The sequence below is a fragment of the Oryza brachyantha genome, chromosome 2, assembly GCF_000231095.2.
Source record: "Oryza brachyantha chromosome 2, ObraRS2, whole genome shotgun sequence".
In the NCBI taxonomy this organism is placed as follows: Eukaryota; Viridiplantae; Streptophyta; class Magnoliopsida; order Poales; family Poaceae; genus Oryza; species Oryza brachyantha.
Window position 1 is genome coordinate 15,869,396 of NC_023164.2, and position 23,305 is coordinate 15,892,700.

Genomic DNA, 23,305 nt, shown 5'->3' on the forward strand with positions numbered 1-23,305 from the left:
AAAGGCTGGAAAGTACTCTTGGCAAATCATAGCAATACAGAACAACATGCTTATGATGAGAATGTCCATAGGACACAGGAGAAAGGCACCTACCTAATTAGTGTGGAGGATGTTTTACTTACATTCCCACCTGCCTAGGTTAACAAAACTGGAGTATATTAGGTGTAATTTTCTTAAAGGTAGAAAAACATAATGCTAAGACAAATTGATACCTACATTTTTTAAAAGGAGAAAAAATATTTATGAGTTAACAAAAGGATGGAACTTAGGTAAGACTGTCAGCTACATAAAATTTTGGTTTGATTTCACTAAAAATATGAGTTAAACATATAAACTGTCAAATATGCTTCAGTACAAGTTTACAGAAATAATAATAATAATACATGCTTTCCAAAATTTGGTGTTCTGAATGTTTGCTCTACATTTACAGAGCGTTTCCAGTCAGACTCAAAACATGCAACTGAACCAAATACGCTGTAAGAGATGATATGCTACAAAAATCCACCCAATTGATGTACAGATAATGAGCTCTCTGCCAACACATTCCAGGCAAGATTTTGTAAATTACATACCATGAACACTTCCTATACTCTTTTTACATGAATGAGCGGTGGCGAAACGCTTCGCAATCAGCCTCCCATCGACGTTGAGTGGAACTTGTGAGGATTGAGATTTGGGAACAGCCCATGGATATGCTCCTCCACAAAATCATGCCTTGTCAGAATTCCGACAATGGGAGGCCTCTGCAGTCAACAGGAAAGGAAAAGATATTGCATTATTCTCATACAAGTAATGATTTTTTCAAGAGTAAACTGGAATTATATAAGGTCCCTTAACAAGGCATTTTATGCGTGCATTGGAGAACAGTATATATGAGAGTGATTGTTTGATCTTGGCATGTATTGGAGGATAATGACATAGAGCATGACTTTAAATGCCATCTAAATACAAAATTTCACAGTGCAAGATCACGGTTATGGGTATGTAAATCTAAGAACAGAAATAAGCTACGCAAGATCAAGAACTCTAATCAATTGTAACTATTTCTAAATCTTTACTGTTAGTTCTCATGTATGTGCATTCCATGCGTGACTTAATGAGTGTGAGTGTGCTTACATCTGGTGTCTTTGGCACAACCAAAAGGTGCCTCAATCCGAGTGCACGGAATAGGATTGCAGCTTTTGCAAGTGACATTGTCTCAACCACCGTATAAGGTGAAGTGTTTGTAACTGGATGGAGATCAACATACATTTCCATCTCCTCATCAGTGAAGTCCAGGTCCTGAATTGTCAAACCTTTCCCTGACCCAGGCTTGGCAAAGTCAAAGGCACCGAATCTTTGAAGGACAAAGCTACCACTAGTTTTCACCTGGTCTTTCATGAACATCTTGCTTTTCAACAGAACCAACAGATGAGACCTGGTCACAAGTCCCACCAATTCAGGTGCTTCTGTTAGAGGTGGTTCATCAACCACTGGAAATCCATTGTGGCCTGTGATCTTCAGTGCATGAACAATGTTTGCAACCTTCTCAACACCTGAAAATGTAATTAGTGGGCCAGACACAACATCACCAGCAACCAAGTGTCTCATGTATGGTTCAGCATGAGCCTCCATGTATGGCAAGCCTTTCATTACCACTATCTGATCATAAACACCTTTATTAAAAATATCCGCTATAGTCTTTGATATGAGAAGGACAAGCATTACCAGAGGGAGCATGGGCAGGTCATTGGTGAGCTCTAGAAGGATAACACATACTGACACAGTCATCCTCATTGTTCCACCAAGAAAGGATGCTGAACCAAGAAGAGCAAAAAGACCAGGATCAAGGTTGGATATGGGTCCAAGAAGTGTCCCCACAATGCGACCATATGTTGCTCCAGCAAGAATAACAGGGATAAAGAGACCAGATGGGACGGCAATGCCGTAAGTCACAATCCCAAGGCAGTACACAGCAGTGAAAAAGATGAAGAGGGTAGACATGTGGAACTCAGACTCAGTTCCATTACTGAATAGATTGCGGATGGCATCATCATTTGTGTTGAAAAAGAGTGATGCAAGATCATTGTAATGCCCTGGTGGACACTGAAAGTTCTTAAAGTTGCCAGATCGACCAATGGTGGGGCATTGCTCAGCAGCATCCACAGGGCATGGAGTGCATGCAGCAAGCCAAGGGAGACCATAGGAGCACATTGATGTGATGATTGATATTGCTATAGTGAGAAGGATCTTGAATGGAGCACCTCTCCTGCAGGAATATGAACAATGCAGATGATGTCACATCTTAATAAACAACACAAGCAGAAAAGACTATACAAAAAGGTTTATACCAATTTACAACTCTTACTTAGCACTTACTCATTTATGATACTGTAAACACGGAGAAGCTTGTCCAAGAGAAAATTAAAAAGGCCTCCAAAGATGCCACCAATTATCCCAAGGATAATTATTGCTATTAGATCTGGAGTGCTATAGGTTGCAACAGTTGAACTGAGATCAAACATAATTAATCCACCTTTCCCAAAGAGACCACATTTTCCACTACGACAGAATTCAATCAGTGATCTCAACACGACAGCAACAACAGCTGTTGTAAAGAACGCCCTCCACAAAAGAGCACTTCGCCACCTATTAAACAAGTTATGGAAAACTAACCATTTATTTCCATGTCAGAATAGAAAGTTTCAACGAAATGCAAATTAATTGTTGATACATATGGAGCTATCAATACTTTTAGAGTTTAAATATATCGATTCAACCATTATGTTGGCATGTCTAAGTACCGATTCTTGTCAAAAATCGAAACACACTTAACATCAATATTACACACAAAAGAGGCACACTGAATCTGATTGCTACAGATTACTATTGTTGCAATTTTGTAAAAAACCAATAATCATTTCTTTCCAGAAAAAGGAATGACAAATAAGCCAAACAGAGAATGCTTGATCCAAAAGAAAAAAAAAAGGATAAATTCCAAGGAAAGAACTGCTACCATGATGCTGCTTCCTCAAGTGCAAATAGCACACCACCAACAGGAGCACGAAAGGCAGCCGCCACTCCGGCAGCAGATCCACATGTAATTAGATCTCGCCTATCCCTATCATTCTTAAAATATCTTAGCCAATTACATGTAAGACGGTACTTGCGGGACCCTCCCTGACCAAGCAGGTTGGCAATACATGCCCCAGTATGTACCATAGGACCTTCTTTTCCAAGTACAAATCCAGCTGAAACTCCAAGTATTGAACCAAATATCTACAAAATAGTAGACAATAAGAACAAGAGATTATACAACAATCTTTAACCCACAATCGTACTCCTAGAATGTGCAGTAAATTATCATTGCAGAAGAAACCAAGGTGAACAGGTTCATAATACTTCCAGCGATAAAATCCACTATGAGTTTTCCAAACAGAAATTCAACCTAATAGTTTTCATAAAGGCATTCAATGGAAACTACTAGGTTTCTATCAGTACAAAAAAATTAAGGAAAAAACAGCCATACCACTTTCTAATCTTTGTTGCAGTTACTAGTAAAAATAGTACAAATCAGTAAACCAGAAAAGTGAAATTTGTGTTTTAGTAGTAAAATACCATTGGATATTTCAATTACATCTAGTCTCCTCTTTTCATCATCTTTAGTGCAAGTTTACTATCCACAATCCCACCAGACACACCAGAAAAGTGGAAGGTAGAATCAGTTGGTGTTATGGAGAAAATTCTTGGTAATATGATATGGAAAATAGATAGTGATCCACGATCCTATTCCACAAACTAATTCAGAAAAAGGCACATAGTGTAAACAACTAAATACTAATCTAAAAGTTGGAAAGTAAAACACTTGACTGTGGATCTGATTCTAAGACCTTACCTTCACAAAGAGTGTACTGGGAGCCAAAATTGAGTGTGCATCAACTCCATTAAGATATGCTTTAACTTCAGGAATACCAGACCCAGCAGCAGCAGGAGCAATGTAAGCGCATATTGCTGCCGCCGAAGCTGCTAAGATTAAATTACAACCTCCATAAACAAAAAACGCGGTCAAATACCTGCACTGGAAGAAAGCCACTATTGATTACTTCAAATAATACCACAGTTGTAAGCTAATGAATATCTCTTATCTCTATTGGTTACTTCAATTATTGAAAAGGTTGATGCAATTGACTGAAATCAATAAAAAGCTTCCATTATCTAAAAAAATTGATTAGTTCAATCATTCAACACGTGCAATACATTAAATCACTGCTAGCAATCATATGCTTCACAGTATCACATATCACAAGCATTTCTACTATATTGACTCACTAGCTGCAGCTTGCACCAAAGACCCTGGTATTTTTGTAAGTGATAGCAGGATCACTGCCTATTGCAACAAACAAACTTAAAAATATGCTTTCCATATCTTGGCAATACTACCGAGCATAACTACAAACAATGTGTAAGAGTGTAATGAGTGACACATTGTACAGCTGACACAAGTTATAAATTAGTTATCCCATCAAATACAAAAGGAACCTCACCTTTCCTTTAGCATAAGATTACCCGTGAGCAACAATTTGAATCCAGCAATGTTTTCAACTGCAAGATTGTTCAAGAAACCAACAAGTCCGGTCAACAGGCCTATAAGAAGCACCAGGGTCCACTTCAGAATAACGTACTGAAATATCTGTGTCTTCTTTCTTGATCTCCAATCTTGCTTGAAAAGGTCATTTTCAACAACTCTGAAACATAAAAATATATGAAGGATGCAACAGATTGAACTAAACTGTCCAACAAAAATGCATGATACTTGCATTCATCAGGGAATACAGGCTCAAGACCTCTTTGGATCAAATTCTAGTTGCTATCCACCTAAATTAAATCTATACCATTTTGCTCCTAGATGTCCTAGATTTTTCCTTGCATTTATGTGCATAATTACATCTACACATGTCCTTTATTTATGCAATCAACCATCAGTAAAGATCTCCAAAAGGCCATCTAATCAACTTGCGTATGAATAAAATGATTATTTAAGTTTCTTTTAGATAATGATATTTCAGGTTCTTGGTTCACTGCTAGTAGTAAATTTCAATATCAAACAATGTCTAGATCAATATGGTAATTTTAGCTTCCTTTGCCAATTTCAATATATCAAACTACCGAAAAAAAAATCACCCATAATATAAACCCCAAAAAAAATTCTTTTTTTTTTTGCAGGAGAAGAAGAGAGGGTTGGAGCGGAGAGCGGGAGGGCGCGAAGAAGGCGTACTCGTAGTCGAGGCTCTCGATGGGGCAGACATTGGCGCCGACGATGGCGATCTGGGAGGTGGTGTTCATGGTGCGCTTCCGCAGCAGCGGCTCGCGCGCGCTCCCGCCGCCGCCGCCGTTGTTGCTGTAGCGGAGCAGCGCCTCCGACGACGAGACGTTCTGCCGCCACGGGCCCCCTCCGCCGTCCGTGCTCTCGATGTCGTAGTTGTGGCTCCCCTCCCGCTCCGGCGGACGGCGCGGCGAGTGGTGGCCGTCCATTCCGCCGCCGGCGTCTCGGTCAGAGCCCTTCCGCCCTCGCTTGCTTTGCTTTGCTTCGCTTCTCTTCTCTGCAATGTACAGGTAGAAAGAATCCAAGACTGAGTCAAAAAAAAGTTATTGACTGTGTTATTTCAGAAGAAATGATAATAATTGATCGGGTTAACTATATTTTTTTAATAAGTGTATTTCTTTTATGCTGTCTGTGTATCCAACCGGAAATATGCCATCATTTTTTAAATTGATAACATAGCCCGTTACAAATTAGCCTTCTAAATAACCAATCTAAGCTCCTCCGAAAATTACGACACGACTCACGTTACTGCAACTACTAGCTACGTGTCCTTTCATAATTAGGTTAATTATCCTATTTAATCTTTCACCAATAATGTTTTATGTTTAGCATGTGGATCTATATATTTTCTCGTCTGAATCAATAACAATCCATCACAACAAAAAAAAAAAACAATTGTTCAAGTAAACATTAGGCCAGATGTAGAGCATAGATCTGGCAATGGAAGTACAAGCATCTCATTCCGGTGGGCCCACTCCACTCGTTCTATGGGTCCCAGCAGCCACGTAGCATTTGATTATTAGGGAGCTGATTGGCACAGCCACTTGAATTATCATCCATTAGCTAGTGGGATTATCAATCATTAGCTCCGCTCAATCATTGTTGTGAATTGCTAACATCTGCCTATCCGAACCTTTTTCATGTGTTTGCTCCCTTTGTATTTTATTAATTCTTCTAAAATCATGTCTGAAAGGAAATATCCATTATGATTTATGACCGAATTGTCAGTGAATATGTGTACATTGTCAAATGCTCCTGGTAAAGAAAATGACCTGCATGTTTTGCTGAATTTTTTTTGACATTTAAAATGTGTTTAAACAATATCAGGATCATGTACAAGCATTTAACTAGTGTCCCAGGACATGTAGGCACCAAACCTCCAATGAGTTTATACGTGCTTATTACTCATAAGCATGACATTTTGTCAGAAATGATGTGTATCTTTTGCAATATTCTGAATCTTTAAAACAAAATTTTCTCCGAAACCGTATTCGAAATATGAATCGGTTGTTGATGTGGAAATACTGAAAGCTTACCCCCATTTTAAAGTAAGATATATACTTCTGTGTTTATTTTTAGGTCATTGTTTTGAACGATTCAAAAAACATACTCCATCCGTCCATAAATATTTAACGCCGCTAATTTTTTATATACTTTTGATCATTCGTCTTATTTAAATTTTTTTGTCAAATATGTATATATATATATATATATATATATGCATAGAAGTATATTTAACAATAAATAAAATGATATAAAAATAATTAATAATTATGTAATTTTTTTAATAAGACGAATAGTCGAACATATATAAAAAAGTCAATGGCGTGAGACATTTAGGAACGGACGTAGTACTTATCTACTTGATACCAATTCCACATCTAAACATTAGATCATCTCTTGATCTAATTAACTGCTCCCAATTAACAACAAAATTTCAATGCTGGCTAACAGAATGCATGGTGGGGGACCAATTAGAATCTTGTTCATCATATAAAATTGGGGTAGACATGTCAAGTGCCCAGAGGGTCATCATGGGGAGATAACGTGTACGCCCAATCATCCATGAAATAATACAATAATACAAACATCCAAACCAGAAATATGAATATGACTCGATCAAATTTGTTTGGTCGTTCTACCAATGTCTGTCACATTAGGATATCATGGAATCCCAAGCTGGTTTAGAGATTTTAAAAAAAGGATATCAGGACAATAATAGAGTTGCAATGAAACAAGGGGCTCGTTCGCAGGAGAGAATGGCAAGCAGTCTAATCAGTTCATGCAAACCAAGAAAAACCATTAGTATATGATTAATTAAGTTTTAGGTATTTAAAAAATAGATTAATAAGATTTTTAAAACAACTTTCGTATAAACTATTTTAGCAAAAAAATATACCGTTTAGTACTTCGGAAAGCGTGCGTGCGGAAAAAGAGATGAAAATTATACTCAACGGTGTCTCAAGAACGAGCCCAAGGTTGATTTAGGATGTGGACAAATTAAGGACTGAGCTAGTTGGCCCAGGGTAAGTTGATTAATTTGAAACAATTAAGATGATTGGATTGTCAAGGTTTCTTGGGTTATTTTGGTCGTTTACCAACCATATAAAATGTGTATTAATATATGTTCGAAATGGATTTTGAAGTGTCAATTCTATGTGTGCGGACCATTCTTATCTTCAGCATATATTTCATTTTCACACTAAAAATGAAATGGTAAGGGAGGATGTATGATAGATATCATTGTCAGTTCACCGTATAGGTTGATGGGTATCATGGCATCATGTGTGGTTTCAATTAAGGGGCTGTCTATTCTATACACAGTCTGATGCCAAATAATGATTTGCATATCTGAAAAAACATAACCATAAGACATGAATAATTTTTATGGTTAGGTGCAGTTCATAGAACGATAAAAAGGACATGTTTGAGCAAGGACGCTCTTCGAAAAGGTTTTATTTAGTCATTGCAATTAACATGACCATCTTTTCATATATGCTTATGGTAAAGTGTAAAATTTCTACATTAAATTTAGAGTTAATTTTATGATATTCTAATCGTAGTTTATTTTTTAACATTCTTTTAGATCGATAAGAACACATATAAAAAAATATTTATAAATTATTTTTCGTTTGCTAACGTGTCATTTGACGATCACCCCTAACCATCTCGGCAGATTTATATAACCCTCGGAATATAAGGTACTGTTACCTAACTATCAATCAGTCTTGGCAAGAATTGTTTGTTATGCTTAGAAATGATTTTATTCCCTTCTTCCAGTAGACGAAGGAAGTGGGCCACACGGCAAGATGGTCACAGCCAATGGCGCGCGAACACGTCGGATCGATCCCGCATGGCTTTTCCTATTCCACCATCCATAGCCATGATCCAGCCGCCCAAATGGAGATGAACGGTGGAAGTCAACATACCAAGGTGGAGTTGACCAACAGAACTATACAATTACCTAATATGCTGATAATCTAAAGCATAGCTGACTAAGCTCATGAGCATAAGCACCATGAGAGGAGAACAAAAGATCAGAGACAAACTGCGATTAAAACACTTCAAAAAATTCGCCTTCAAAAGCATCAATTTTGCAGCCACACAAACTCTGCAGAAGAACACATGTGGCTGCAATGGCGATCGATCAAGAACTGGTGGTATGATTTCGTTCAAGAGTGAAAAGACAGTAGATGATAGATGAGAGACATGGCTAGCTAGCTTTCAAATCTGCTTCTGAATGCAATTAAGTCTACATATGGAATTGCAGGGACCATGGAAGAGAATTGAGTGATTACCTAGAAAATCTGAGCCGTGATCGAGCTCATTATCAGGCCTCTAATGAACTTGCCGAGATTCAGATCAGGAAGAGCTGATCCTTCCCCTTCTGCTGTCTCTCTGAAACTCTTATCTCTCCCTCTCAACTCTGAAAATTTTGTTAGCCTTTTTCCGGTCTCTCTGTCTGGGTGCTAGCCACTGCTTATATATATACCTGCACTTCTAAGTGACAGGTGAGGGAGAAAAAAAAAGAGGCATGTACTTAAGTTGCGCAGGTGAGAGAAGTTTTCGAAGAAAATACCACTACCTCATGTTATTGACTTTTGAATAGACGTTTAATCATTCGACTCATTAAAAAAATATATGTATATATTTTATAGAGACTTCGCCCTTGTTTTTGGATTTTTTTTATGTATGACTTATATTTTGTATGTTTATATTAAACTTTTAGATTTCACAAACAGTCAAATGTTAACTCTAAATATCAATGCCATATCTCATATATGTCTTTCAATGCACTACTAAATGGGAGAGCCGGATGGAAAAGTAACTCAATAAGACAAGCCGGGCATGAGTGAGTGAGAAGAACTGTAGATACAACTTAGCTTCACTCCATCGATTTGGACTTGCCATACTCTTCGCCCATCCAGTATTCTATTAGCACAAGCAGTTGCGTGGTCGATTGATTTCTTGGATGGATTCATCTTACCCCACTGGATTTAGTTGTGTACTTTTTTTTTTCGATTACAAGGAAAAAATGTGTGTGGTTTCATATGATGTGTTCAGTTTGTAAAATAGTTTTATAATTTGAAGTATTAAATGTGGTCTAATTACAAAATAAATTTTAGATTCCGCCTGAAAACCACAAGACGAATCTTTTGAGTCTAATTAATCCATCATTAGCACCTGTTGGTTACTATAGCACTTATGACTAATCACGTCCTAATTAGGCTCAAAAGATTCGTCTCACGATTTCTCTCATAATTGTGCAATTAGTTTTTATTTTTATCTATATTTAATGTTTCATTTAAGTGTCCAACGATTCGATATGATGTTTTTGAGAAAAAATTTTGGAATTATGAGTGTGTATGTGATATGGTGGCTCTAGGGTTCTAGTTCTACAGAAAAATTAATGTAGAGCATATTCGGTTCAGTGAAATTTCACGGAAAATTCAAAGGAGCTAATTTATTTTCTACAAAAAAGATCCTATACAATTCATGTGTTCCAAAAAAAACCCATAATATTTTGTCGTGATACATGTTCAGTGCGAGTCATACGGGCATATGGCTCCAATGATTCAAGTGGACAACCCTGATAGTGCCAAGGCTATATATAGTATTTCTTGTCTATTAATCAACTGGTTAGGCATTAATTCTTCAAATCAAGATGCTAACTATGCATGTGATCCTTATTCTTTAATATAAATAAAATAAATAAATAAAAATGGTACTGGTGGTTGCTACCTACGGCGCTCGCGCGCACTGTTACGAATCACGCGACCTGGGGTGGTTGTTGGAAACCAAGAATGATGAGTCGAGCTAATTAGACAGCGATGTGGGTAACACGCGCACAAACTAACACCCAATTAAGCTGGTCAAGTGGCTAAGGCATGTGCTATTTACTATATATATATATTATATATATAATCCACCAGAGCAAAGTCCTATATTAATTTTCATAGGAAAATGTACACATTGTCCTATACTAATTTTCATATGAAAACAGTTGTTTTCCATGATTAATTAGGTTTTTCTTCGTGCGGTGTGCATCTGGTGTGTTAGGATAAAATGCCCAATCCAATGACCATAATCCTTGAACTTTCTTTTGAGTTACCTCCGTATTAGATGTAAGAATTTCTAAATTGTTAAGCAAATATTGAAATTAAAAGAAAAAATATACATTACCTCTTGAAATGAGGAATAAATATAGTAGGAAAGTTGGTGGGGGATAAAATAAGAAGAATTTTGAATAAAAGTAATTAATGGGAAAAATTTATAAATAGTATTAAAAATAGTTATATTTTGGTGAGAGATTCAAATCTTAGAAGTGTTTATATTTTGAAACAGGAGGTGTAAGAGAAATAATATATATTAAAAATTATATTATTGAAAAGCTTGTGTATTACCAATTTGACATGTAGATGAGTTGAATTGCATGCATCCGTTGGTTCTTGTAAGGTGAGTTTTTAAATTGAAAAGGCTTTAAATATCAAGTTTTATCAAATGATTCTCATAAACTATATCTCAACAGCTAAGGTTAGTATTGCATCAACTTGTTTTGAAATATGAAGCTGTCTGTGCTCCCCGCTTCAATGTGCAACACGTTGCATTTTGACTGATCCATGGCCAACAAAAAGGCGTCGGCGAGATCCAAATGAAAACTGGTTGATACATAATCACCCCATTTTTCCTTTTTTTTTGCTTGTGTTTATAAGCTAAAATTTAAATCGTTAATTTTAAATTTAAAGCTGATTTCTTGGTTTTTCACCGAAATTTATTTCCTAGCTTTGGCTTTTAGATTGCTAAGAATACACATATAAAATTTTTAGTTATAAATTATTTTTCGTTTGTAAATATGCCGGTGGTTTTTTTTCCAAACTCTTGCACTGCTGGCTCAAGACTTCAATTAAGACGAGCATCATTTTAGTTCTGCTTGCTTCTGCCATTCAAACTTATTTCATGCTATTGATATGTAGGTTCTCTATTGGTTGCTGAGTGTAAGAGGCGTTTGTTGTTATATTTTGAAGTTCCTCAAATGTATTCACATCCCTGATTTTACATGGATCACCAACATTTTGAAGGATTTGGAAGGTTTATCTGGATATTGGAAAACAGAAGGCTACAAAATGGGAATAGTGCTCTCAGACAAATATGCATCACTGCAAGCTTAATTTAGATTCATTTTTTATGATTTTTTTATTGTAGCTTATCTTTCAGTCTCGCTGAGAATGGAAATGGGCTTAATTTTAGATTCAATTTTTATGATTTTTCTATTGTAGTTTATCTTTCAGTCTTTGACTTTCGAATTGCTGAGAATGGAAATGTAAAAGTTTTACCTGATTGCTTTGTTTATTTTTACTTATTTTTAAGCCAGTCTCCAATATTGTAAAATATCTTATTGCCCCTTTTAGCAGCTCCAACCAGAGTAAAAGACCTTTGAAAGATAATTTGCGTGCTCCAGCAACTTAAAAAAAACATTATTGGCCCCTTCCAAAATATTCCATAATTTGAAAGAATGCATCTTTTTTCTGCCGTTGCAGTGAAGATCTCCTCAGGTTGCAGCAAAAGTTGCAGCCCGGTCAGGTGCTCCCAAGCGGGAGCTGGGCACCCGGCACGGCGTCGTCCTCTAGGCGACGAGGTCGTGCTCGTCGCGCGCCGGCGGCACGACGTCGAGCCGCATCATGCTCCTGTACTCCGCCGGCACGGCCGCGCCGGCGCGCACGCACAGCTCCACCACGGCGGGCGCCTTGCCGTAGTACCTCTTCAGCTCGTTGGCGAGCGGGTCGCCGTTGCCGTCGCCGTCGTGGCCGGCGGGGGCGTGCCAGACGTAGTTGGGCCGGACCAGGTCGTCGACGGTGGCCTCCTGCCACGCGTGCTGGCCGTCCCGCTGCTGGTGCTTGCTGCCCTTGCACATCCGCACCTTGTGCCCCTTGGGCCCGACCTGCACCTCCGGGCAGTAGCCGCACGTCACCACGCCGTACTTGCGCATCAGCCTCGCCGCGCCGCCGCGCATGTCCAGCCACGCCTGCAACGTCCGGCCCGCCAGCTCGCCCACCGTCGTCGCCTCCTCCTCTTCCTCCGTCTGGGTAGCTTCATCGCCGGCGGGGGGAGCACTCGTTGCCGCTGCTTGAGACGGCAGCGAGGACGAACACGACGGCGACGACGGTGCAGGGGAGTCGGCGGCGTCTTCTTCGTCGTCCGGCTCAAAGTCGACGATTCTCCCTTCGATGGAGTATACCGGCCGTGTCCGCCGCTTGGTCGGGTAGCGGTCGATGTCGACGCCGGCCTGGATGCAGAGCTCGAGGATCGCCGGGAGCCTCGGGACGTCGTACTTCTCCTTGTGCGACACCCTGGGCTTGCCGACGCGGTCGAACAGGTGGTAGCAGTAGGGGAAGCCGACGACGTCCCGCACCGTCCCCGGCCGCCACACGTGCAGCGCGTTCCTCGCGGCGCTGCCGGCTCCATCGCACGTCCGGATCTCGTGCCCGGCGCCGCCGACGTGCACCTCCGGGCAGAACCTGCACCGCCTCACGGGGACGGCCGCGTCGCCGCCCTCGACGAGCCTTGTGAGCCCGCGGAGGAGGCTCTCCCACGCGCCGTGCACCTGGTGCGCGACGCCGACGAAGTGCGGGACGAGGAGGCCGTTCTCCGGCGGCTGCTCCAGCACGCGGCACGGGTTCTCCCGCCGCGCCCGCCGCTCCTCCTTGGCCCGCCGGATGAGGACCTTCATCGGCGTCACGTACGGCTTCCGCTCCCACTTCCTCCCAGGCCGCGGCACGTCGGCGTACGGGAACTCCTCCCCTTCCTTCTCCTGGCCGCCGCCGCGGCCGCCGTGCAGCAGTCTCGACCATGATCCCATCAGGGGCAGCGGCTTCTCCATCGCCGCTGCTCCCGCGGACACGACTCGACAAGGCAGAAGTCCCGACGGCGGCATTTCGTCGATCACCTTATGTGCGACCCTCCGTGACAAGGGGAAGAGAGCCGAGAGACCACAGAGGGCAGGCGATCTTGGATCCATAAGCGGCGGCGAGGTGTAGCGGTTCAACGGCAGACTCAGTCGCCGGCGTTTGTTGCAGACGATCTGCGGATAGCCGGTGGCTGTGGCGGCGCTCTAGCTCATTGTCTCCCCGTCGCGGAAGGGAGTAGTATTTTCCGACAGGGTTTGCTATTTCAGTCAGCAACTTCCTTTTGGTATGGGCCAAGTTTATCAGCAGGTATGGGCCGAAATTGCCATCGCAACATGGGCCAAAATTGCCATCGCCATATGGGCCAAATTTATGGGGGTCCAAACTTACGATAAACTATTTTCTCATAATGAAAAATAAAAAATAAAATATATGGCTATTTACAAAATTGTAATTTTTATAATTTTTTAAATAATGCAAATGGTCAAACATTACCGCATTCACATCTGATGTGAAAACAATAAAATAAAATGAAACGTGGTCGGCAGGATTCGAACCTGCGCGGGCAAAGCCCACATGATTTCTAGTCATGCCCGATAACCACTCCGGCACGACCACCCCTTCGTTTTTCTGTTTTCTCACCTAATTATAAATAAGTACTCAGTTTAGTGAGATTTGGTTCCACCCACTTCACAAACGAAACCGGTGATCCGCTCGGCGGAGAACGGAGCAGACCGCCATCAGCTCTTCCTTCCTCCGGCGATGGCGCAGGATCCCAAAGGCACGCCCGCGGCGACGGAGAGCTTGCTACCCTACCCTACCCTCGCTTGCTTCACCGCTTGATTTCCTGACCCTCCTTCCCTTTTCTTTTCCCCCCTCGCTTTGTTCAGAGGCTTCTGCTTCCGCCGAGAACCCCACGGCGGCGGCGGCGGCGGCGGAGAAGGTCGCGGTGAAGGTGCTCTTCTTCGCCCGCGCGCGGGACCTGGCGGGCGTGGCGGAGGGCTCGCTGGAGGTGCCGGCGGGGAGCACCGCGGGGGATTGCCTCGCCCGGCTGCTGGCCGACTTCCCCAAGCTGGAGGAGATCCGCCGCTCCATGGTGCTCGCGCTCAACGAGGAGTACGCGGCCGAGGACGCCTCCGTCGGCGACGGCGACGAGCTCGCCGTCATCCCGCCCATCAGCGGCGGCTGAATCTTTTCCCCCAGTCGAGGAAGAAAGGCCAACATTAGAGAACGGTTCTTTCTTGCTTTCCTCTTTTTCTTCCCTGTTTCCTGATACAATTCCTGATACAATACGCAAGATGAATAAATAAACAACGCTTGTTTGTTTCCGTGGTGACAAATTTGATGGCATAATTGCTGTTCAATCATGTTGATGAATCACATTAATATTTAAGTGGATTGGGGTGTGTTAACTAACTAGCAGTGATAAAGATAAGTGAGATGAAATCACTTTCATGGAACAAAAACGATTCGAACTTCAGTAAATGAGGCCGCGATAAATCGTGCGACTTGTGGACGAGCCTACAGGTACGTGGTAAAAAATGGACCCCATTAAGCATCTGAAAGAACAGATTATGTGAATTGTTGAAAGATCAAATCAATATGCATGTTTAATTTAGTGGAGGAATAAATTCTTTTTGCTAGTTATTTGTTGCCAATGCCTCAGCAGTGCTAGTTTCTTATTAACCACATAAGAGCAATGGAGGGGACGAATCTCGTTAAATTCGCTATATGAGTTGTGTGTGTTGTTGTGCAGACCCTATTTTTTTAGCTGATAGATCAGTTCGTAGTAATTTCGTCCTCCATCTTTTCACTTATGCTTATGCTTATAAGCCAAAATTTAAATTTTAAAACTTAAATTTGGAGTTGATTTGGGGGTTTTTTCTATCATTTACTTATAAACGCTAAGAACACGTATATAAATTTTTATCCATAAATAATTTTTTAATCACAAAAAGATGAGGGTGTTTATCTTTTACGTGATTTTCACTTCTGGATAGTACGCACTGAGAACAACTATAAAGACAAAATACCCATCCGCGTTTGGTGTGATCTGTTGACAATGGAGAGTTGATGACTTGACTTTGACAATTCTTCCACTGTGCACCATCCTAGAATTTCCTGTCTTCCTCGTTTGCTTCTTATTTACTCAAACCTAACCTCTGGTTTCCTCATCTGCATCTTTCTTGAGCATGCCATGTTTAGTTCTGCTTTTGGTGCGATGGACTCTGTCATCAGCAAGCTCACCGGCTTGCTGACCTTTGAATACAAGTTGCCCAACAAAGTGAAAGAGGACATTATTTCCATGAAATCCGAGCTAGAAAGCATGCGTGCTTTCCTAAAGAAGATGTCTGAAGTTGAGGATGAACTTGATGAGCAGGTGAAGTGCTGGAGGATGGAGGTCCGGGAACTGTCCTATGACATAGAAGACTACATCAACAAGTTTGTGGTCCGCCTCAAAGATGAGCCCAGATGTGAGCTGCATGGCATCACAAGCTTCATAGATCAAGTAGGGAAAGTGATTGCATCAATCAGGAACCGCCACCAAATTGCCAAGGAGATACAAGGCATAAGAGCCTGTGTTGGGGAGGCTAGCAGGAGGCATAAGAGATACAAGGTCGATGATACTCTCTGCAAACCTACCAAGGTGACCTTTGATCCTTGCTTGCCTGCTTTGTACAAAGATGCATCTGATCTTGTAGGCATTGACGGGCCAAAAGATGAGCTCATAAGGTGGCTAACAGAGGGTGTGAGTGGCCCAGAACAGCAATTGAAGGTGGTTCCCATTGTTGGATCTGGTGGATTGGGCAAGACAACTTTGCTAACCAGGTGTACCACAATCTTGAGGGGATATTTCAGAGTAAAGCTTTTGTTACTGTTTCTCAAAAGCCTGACATAATGAAGATTTTAAGAGAGATGCTTTCTGGAATTGGGTACAATGGTCTGGAAGTTGCATGGGATGAGGGTAAACTCATTCATGAAGTCCGAAAACACCTTAGGTTTGTCAGGTATGTATGTCAATTCTAGTTTTATTCAAAACTCAAGTTAACAAAATAGTTAAAGCCCTCAAAATGACGTTGGCCTGTAATATATGGTTGCAAAGATAGCATATGCCAAAAAAGGCTCAAAACTGGATACTGAACTTTCAATCTTAGTTTGTTCCTTCATACAATATAATTCATCTTACCGTCATAATTGGGTGTGTCAGACTGGATACTGAACTTTCACTCGGAGGTTCAAAATCTTGATAATAACTTAAAAATGATTAGTTTTTCGTTATCTTATCTCAGATCTCTTATGTGGCTTAAATAAAATTTAGTTTGACCCTTCAAATAGTTTGGATGTGTTGTTGTTCTTGGTTGTTACTGTCTAACACTCTTATTGATTCTGCCGCTTAGATATTTTTTATAACCTTTGTTACTATATTGCCTCTGCAATGGCAAAAATTTCAACCTTGACAATGTCTTGTATGGCAGGTACTTTGTTGTTCTTGATGATATATGGAGTATTTCTGCGTGGGAAATATTGAGGTGTGCTTTACCTGAAAATAATCGTGGTAGCAGGATAGTAATTACCACACGCATTATTGACATAGCCAAAGCATGTTGTGCACCACATCATTGTGATATCTATCATCTTAAACCTCTTGATAATGCCACCTCTAGAAGGTTATTTTTTAAAAGGATAGGTGGTTCTGAGGATAGTTTGCCAAGTCATGTAAAAGGGGTAGCTGAGAAGATTTTGAAAAAATGCGGTGGCATGCCATTAGCAATAATTAGTGTAGCTTCTTTGTTGGCTACTAAAGAACAGACAAAGGAACAGTGGGAAAATGTAAAGATCTCTCTGGAATCTGGACTAGACAAGCACACTGGTTTTGAAGGAATGAACTGGATATTATCACTTAGTTACAGGCATCTCCCGCAACACCTAAAGACTTGCATGCTGTACTTGTGTATGTTTCCAGAAGACTACATTATTTCAAAGGATATGTTGGTGCAGCAATGGATAGCTGAAGGATTTGTTTGTCCTGAACATGGAAGGAGCTTAGAAGAAGTAGGGTATAATTACTTTAGCGAGCTCATTAACAGAAGCATGACCCAGCCAGTAGATATTGAGTACAATGGTGAAGTAATGTCTTGTCGAGTCCATGACATGATCCGTAGTCTCATAATATCGAAGTCAAATCAAGAAAATTTTGTTAACATATTTACCACATCAAAGGTTGCATCTGTCATGACTTCAGGGAAGATTCGTCGGTTGTCTGTTCAGTACATTGATGAAGAATGTGTAATGATGCCAATGCTGCCAACTCTATCACATGCCCGCTCATTTAGTATTTTCGGGCATTGTAATAAAATGCCTTCTCTCACAGAGTTCAAAGTTTTGCGTGTGTTGGAAATGGACGATTGCTGGAAATTGGAGAACTATCATCTTAGGGATATAGGGAGGCTGTCTCAGTTGAAATACTTGGGACTTAGAAGAACACCTATCAGTGAACTCCCTGAACAGATTGGGGAACTAAAATATTTGGAGACATTAGACTTGAGGTTAAGCCATTTAACAGAATTACCGGCAACTATTGTTCGACTTCAACGGTTGGTACACCTGTTCTTTGATTCTAACATCAAATTGCCAGATGGAATTGGAGAGATGCAATCTTTGCAACAACTGTCATCTTTTGATGTTTGTCGGAGTTCAATTGCCTCGCTTCAAGAGCTTGGTAGTCTATCCAATCTAAGGGTACTAGTGATGGCTTGGAGATCCTTTGGTATGATTGGTAATGTCAGAAGCTACAACGACAATCTGATTTCATCTCTTGGCAGGTTGGGAACATGCAGCCTCCAGTCTGTATACATTCAAGGTTACAACAGTTCTCTGCAAGATTTCTCTTTGGATTCATGGTGCCCTACTCCATCTCTGCTGCAAAAGTTTGTTGCCAGCAAGTGTCTCAGTGTGATTCCAAACTGGGTAGGCTCACTTATTAACCTTTCTTACGTGCACGTCGATGTTCTTCGAGCGGTAAAAAGAGATCTTGATATCCTTGGTGAGCTACCCAACCTGCTCTTCCTGAGGCTAGGCTCAGGAACAGCTCCCCAAGAAAATCTCATCATCCACAGCCAGTGTTTCAGATGCCTAAAAGAGTTTAGGTTCATGTGTTTGCTCTCAGAGGGACTGGAATTTCAAGCGAGAGCTATGCCAAGACTGGAAAGGCTCTGCTTTCAGTTTGTAGCATGGGAAATAGCTTCTGCAACTGGCTGTTTTGATTTTGGTATCCAGCACCTGTTGTCCCTCAAGGAAGCAGTGCTCAAGATCGACTGTTTTGCTGCTTGGGCTGGAGAAGGAGATGCTGCAGAGGCTGCGATAAGGAATTCAGCAAGAGCGCTACCGAATAATCCCTCGCTGAACATCGAGAGATTTAGTGCCAGTGATGGTGACATGGAGGAGGATCTCGGTTTTGTTGTTCTTGGGCGACGGATGCAGCAAAGGATGGCACCCCAAGCAGAGACATAATCGGAATGGCATATGTATGAGAGGAAAGGTAAGATTTTTAGCCTTAATTTGAAGTATTAAGATGAAGGGCAATTATTCATTTGCAGTTTTTTCGCAAATATCTCTCCTGTTGATCTTGTTCATCTTTGTTTAGGATTTTATGAACCTACGACTACGATACCTATCAGTGTTAACTTTGTACTCCCCACTCTGGTCAAATATATTTGACATTTAAGAGAAGAATCGGTTAAACCTTTAAAATTCCAACAATCAATTTACAAAATCCAGTAGTACTTTTCAAGGCACATGGACGTAAATCATTTCTTCTCTTTTAAATCAAGTATTTGAGAAATTATTAATGGTCTAAAAATTTGGCTGAACACCATGCTTTTATGTCAAATATTTTTGGCTGGAGAGAGTGCTTGTCAGGTGAAAGTAGCTGCTAGAGGTGGCACTGATCCAAAGTTGCCCTAGTGATTCTAGTTTTTAAGTGACAACAAATTAAAAAATGATGACGATATTTGAAGTCTAATTATAAATGAAATGTCTTTGTATGTGATGCATTTGTCTAAACCTATATGTTTTCTGCAGCCATGAATCATGGATGTACTCGGCGTCTCGTTGCAAAAGCTGCCGTTTCCATTCCACCGTCACAGGGCCTTTGCATCGGCCACTCCTGCACTGCCTCTGTATCCTGTTTCCAGACCCATCGAAGCACAACCCCATGTACTGATGGCACAGGAATGTACACCTGCAGGCAGCAGGCCAAAGAGTAAAAAAGAACATGAATATATGACAAACGTTTGCAATGCTCTGTTCTTGTTGTCGCCCCTAGGTTACATAGCTCATCAAGCTTGAAGAAATATCATGCAGTAGGCAGAATACAGAGGTGAGCATAACTCCTCTTACATTCACGGGGACAAACGGTCATCACATCAGTAGAACCATAGAACCACTTCAGCTGTAAGATGCATGAAATTTGACGACTTTAGCTTTCACTGGATTTGATAGTGGAGTATTCATAAACACGTACAGAGCAACAGACATACGCTTCTGTGCTACACTGACACTTCAGAACTTTAACCTAACAAGCTAAAGGGGAAAAAAATCGGGGGAAACAAAATAAACTGGATGTGGTATGGCAGCTCAGAAATCAAAAGGAACATCTACTACGTCAGGCATCAGCAACATTGGCGCCCCCCGACGAGAAAAATATCGTTGTCATGCCAATTCAGATGCTCTTAATCTTACTAGTGTTCCTCATGCAGATCTGCTGCTTGCTCGTGCAACACGTTATCTTCTTTTTATGGAAGTTTCTATAGGACAGTTCATCTTTCTTGAACCATTGACCATGGGAACACAGCACCGGAAGTAGTCCTCAGCATAGGTATACGTCTTGCCACAAAGAAGGCTTCGTTGAGACGAGCTGTACGATCTGCAAACTGGGAGGTTTTCTGTATTGTTTGCCACCAATAAACAGCAAACATGATTAGACACCTTGAGGCCCAAAGGGGAAAAAAAGAAACATATCAAAATATATAAATCTTCACAAAGTAATGGTGTTAACGCAAACATTGGCATTGATTGCTTGATTGCGAATGTGTACTGATACTCTCATTGGTTAGTGGTTGAGAAAAAAATGCAGTGCACAGCTGAACAAACACCCCTTAGCTGAGAGCTATTTCGTTGTTTTAGTATCATTGCTTTGTGATATTAATTGTGCCTTTGCCATCTCTCCAGAAAGGAGAGACATATCATTTTGACAAGGACCAAAAGTGGTGCTATTAATCTTCTGATATCTCCACAATAACAGGGATGGGTTCATGCATGCATGTGTTTTATGGGCCAGTGGATAGCTGATATTTATCTCCCTTTAATTTTCCATGTGCAAGAATTCTGTGTGCCTATGCTGATTGATAGCAAAGAGTAATTCCACTCTTTGTCCTGACATGGCATAAAACCCCTATGACTAAACATAGTCCTAATTCAACCCCGTCTAATTGCATAACACAGTACAAGTTTTAGCTAGTCATTATCAAATGGTGGCTAGTTTGCGTGTTTGTTTAGAGTACTATAAGGGCTCTGAAGGCAACTTGTACTGAAAAAAGTCATGCAAGCATGAGTAAACCAAAACTGCCTGTTGTGGAACAAAAAAAAAATACTTTTCTTTTTTTAACTCCAACACTTTAAACGGAACAGAAGGGAGTTTAAAGGGGATATTAGGTGACAAACCATGTCCAAATAATCATCAGGTCTTAAACCATGTCAACATAATCAATTAATGGCGATCAAGTGAGATCATACCTACATAATCCATCTAGATTCTAAGAAGAAAAAAGGATCAGGCAGTAGATTGCATTTGACAAAAGAGCTCAGAATATGTTGGAGCCATATATTTACAAATATAAAAAAAGCATAATCCCTTTTGAATTTCAGCTGTCGTGTTTTATGTGATTTGATGGCACACATAAAACTGCACTTATGTGTAAACAGTAACTGAAAACATTTCAAATTAAGAGCATGAGATTGTTTGAGACACAGGTCACAGCGTGAATTATTCCAATTCATATCAACTTAACAACTGGAAGTATTAATCTAGTGCAAGCATTCATCAAAAATGGTGAAACCATAGCAGCTATCAAGTGTATTAATCTAGTGCAGGCATTTATCCATAGAATAGTAATATCAATTACTAGCAAAGAGCTGACTTTGCTAACCTTATCATCAAATGCAATCTTAATATGCGGAAGTCCCCGGGCTTTGCGCCTCATCCTGTACATCCTCCTCCCAAGCACAAATATCCCCAGCAATGCGGCGGCAATGGAGAAGGACCAAACTGGCTTCACCTTCCAAGCACAACATTGCAGCAACCTAAACGGCAGCCTCCACCACACGACTACCTGCTTGTCTCCTTCACCGACACCTGGGGCTTGAGCCGGAGGCAAATAACCATCCTTCGCCTCGCCGTCGGGTTCACCGCAACCGGAAGCGGCATTACCACTGTTTCCTTGCACTGGCTCCTCTTCGACAGTCCCCATTGCATCACCTACTTCAGCAGCTTCAGGAAGTGAGCTTCGTCCATCCAGGGATTGAACCAGCGGCAAGGATCCATCCTTCGCCAACCCTTTCGGTTCACCGCAACTGGATTGAACCGGCTCCTCTTGTAGAGTCTCCATTGCACCATCAATTCCAAGAGTTTCAGGAGGTGAGCTTCCTCCCGCCGCAGTAACGCCTCCATCTCCCAGCTGCACATCAGAATCCTCCAGTGACTCGAATTGCGATAAATATGCACCCACGGTTGCGTCAGAATCCAAATTCTCCTCTCCAGGAGCAAACTCAAGCTCGCCGCGACTGCGCGTGGCACCATCCTCCTCCTCCTCCTCAACCTCCGCTTCATCCCGCATCTCCTCTCCGCTCAAGGCCGCTTCGCATGGGACAGCGGCGCCCAGGGCCGAGCCTACTCCGGCGGCCCCATCATCCCCGCCAAATGGCAACGGCTCGCTCCAATCCTCCTCGAAGAGATCCAATCTCCCTGCCGAAAGCGAACCCAATCCATCCAACAAACCAACCCCTTCGCCGTCAGACAAGGGCCCCGACCACTCGCGCCCTCCCTCGCCGCCGGGGAACCCAGCGTCAGGGGAGGGGCCGAGGGCGAAGTGGTCATGGAGCACGCCCCCGCCCCCGCCGCCAGCGCCTTCGCCCGAGACGATCACCACGAAGTCCCCCTCGTCGCCCACGTGGCCGGAGGCGGCGGAGAGAACCTCCCAGTCGCTGATCTCCGAGGCGGCGTCCTCCATGGCCGTCGCGGCTCTCTCCCCCTCCCCTCTCCTCTCCTCTCCTCAGCGGTGGAGTCTTAAAAAAGCAAAAAGAAAAAAGAAGAGGAAGAGGAAGAGGAAGGCGAGGTGGGGCCCGCGGGGATGGGAGTCCGGGCGGGGCCCACTTCGCAGTGACCGGAAGGGGGAAAGCGCGAGGCGAACACGTGGCCGGGGCGGCGGATAACGAGCGGAGGGGAGGGGGGCTCTGCTACGCGACACGTCTCGTGGGTACGCGGTGTCACTGACGAGTGGGGTCCGGATGGTTCACCGCTTGCGTGGGCCCCACTGTCAGTGCGGACGTGGAGGCCGGAGTGCGCGGCGAACCCGATTTTTTTTCCCGGGCAAAAAAATCTAGGAGAGGTAGGTAAAGTAGGCTCCAGGGTTCGGGGAGAGGCGCGCTGCTGCCTGACAAGTGGGGCCCACACTGTCAGTCAGTCTCGAACCAGTTCTTTTTTTTTTGGTATGAATGTGGAGGACTTGCATAGTAGTACTCTCAAAATTTCAATGTAAAAAGG

The 23,305-nt window shown here is 42.1% G+C and overlaps 4 protein-coding genes, 1 non-coding gene and 1 pseudogene across 6 annotated transcripts; 2 read left to right on the plus strand and 4 right to left on the minus strand.

The window, feature by feature from the left end:
- Window positions 1-299: 299 nt before the first annotated feature.
- Window positions 300-9,027, minus strand: LOC102718800 (chloride channel protein CLC-c-like). 2 transcript variants are annotated; one of them, XM_015833980.2, is made up of 8 exons: window positions 8,881-9,027; window positions 5,255-5,579; window positions 4,524-4,724; window positions 3,875-4,052; window positions 2,996-3,258; window positions 2,359-2,628; window positions 1,117-2,248; window positions 300-743 (listed from the first exon to the last, which is right to left on the minus strand). In XM_015833980.2, the coding sequence occupies exons 2-8, from the start codon at window positions 5,509-5,511 to the stop codon at window positions 630-632; spliced, it is 2,415 nt and encodes an 804-aa protein (XP_015689466.1). In that variant the 5' UTR covers window positions 5,512-5,579; window positions 8,881-9,027; the 3' UTR covers window positions 300-629. The 2 variants fall into 2 exon arrangements, with proteins under 2 accessions (XP_015689466.1, XP_006647383.1); XM_006647320.3 differs by having other exon boundaries at window positions 5,255-5,609.
- A 2,897-nt stretch (window positions 9,028-11,924) lies between these two features.
- Window positions 11,925-13,724, minus strand: LOC102700779 (APO protein 3, mitochondrial). Its single transcript, XM_040520996.1, has one exon. It carries the CDS (start codon window positions 13,596-13,598, stop codon window positions 12,207-12,209), a length of 1,392 nt encoding a protein of 463 aa, XP_040376930.1. The 5' UTR covers window positions 13,599-13,724; the 3' UTR covers window positions 11,925-12,206.
- A 297-nt stretch (window positions 13,725-14,021) lies between these two features.
- Window positions 14,022-14,103, minus strand: TRNAS-AGA. The gene has a single exon. It is a non-coding gene; the product is annotated as a tRNA-Ser (tRNA).
- Window positions 14,104-14,131: 28 nt separating this feature from the next.
- Window positions 14,132-15,127, plus strand: LOC102719078 (molybdopterin synthase sulfur carrier subunit). The gene is made up of 2 exons (XM_015833655.2): window positions 14,132-14,266; window positions 14,376-15,127. The coding sequence occupies exons 1-2, from the start codon at window positions 14,248-14,250 to the stop codon at window positions 14,672-14,674; spliced, it is 318 nt and encodes a 105-aa protein (XP_015689141.1). The 5' UTR covers window positions 14,132-14,247; the 3' UTR covers window positions 14,675-15,127.
- Window positions 15,128-15,504: 377 nt separating this feature from the next.
- Window positions 15,505-19,806, plus strand: LOC102719356 (annotated as a pseudogene).
- A 422-nt stretch (window positions 19,807-20,228) lies between these two features.
- Window positions 20,229-22,813, minus strand: LOC102701060. The gene is made up of 2 exons (XM_015833983.2): window positions 21,693-22,813; window positions 20,229-20,429 (listed from the first exon to the last, which is right to left on the minus strand). Exons 1-2 carry the CDS (start codon window positions 22,770-22,772, stop codon window positions 20,304-20,306), a joined length of 1,206 nt encoding a protein of 401 aa, XP_015689469.1. The 5' UTR covers window positions 22,773-22,813; the 3' UTR covers window positions 20,229-20,303.
- Window positions 22,814-23,305: the final 492 nt, after the last annotated feature.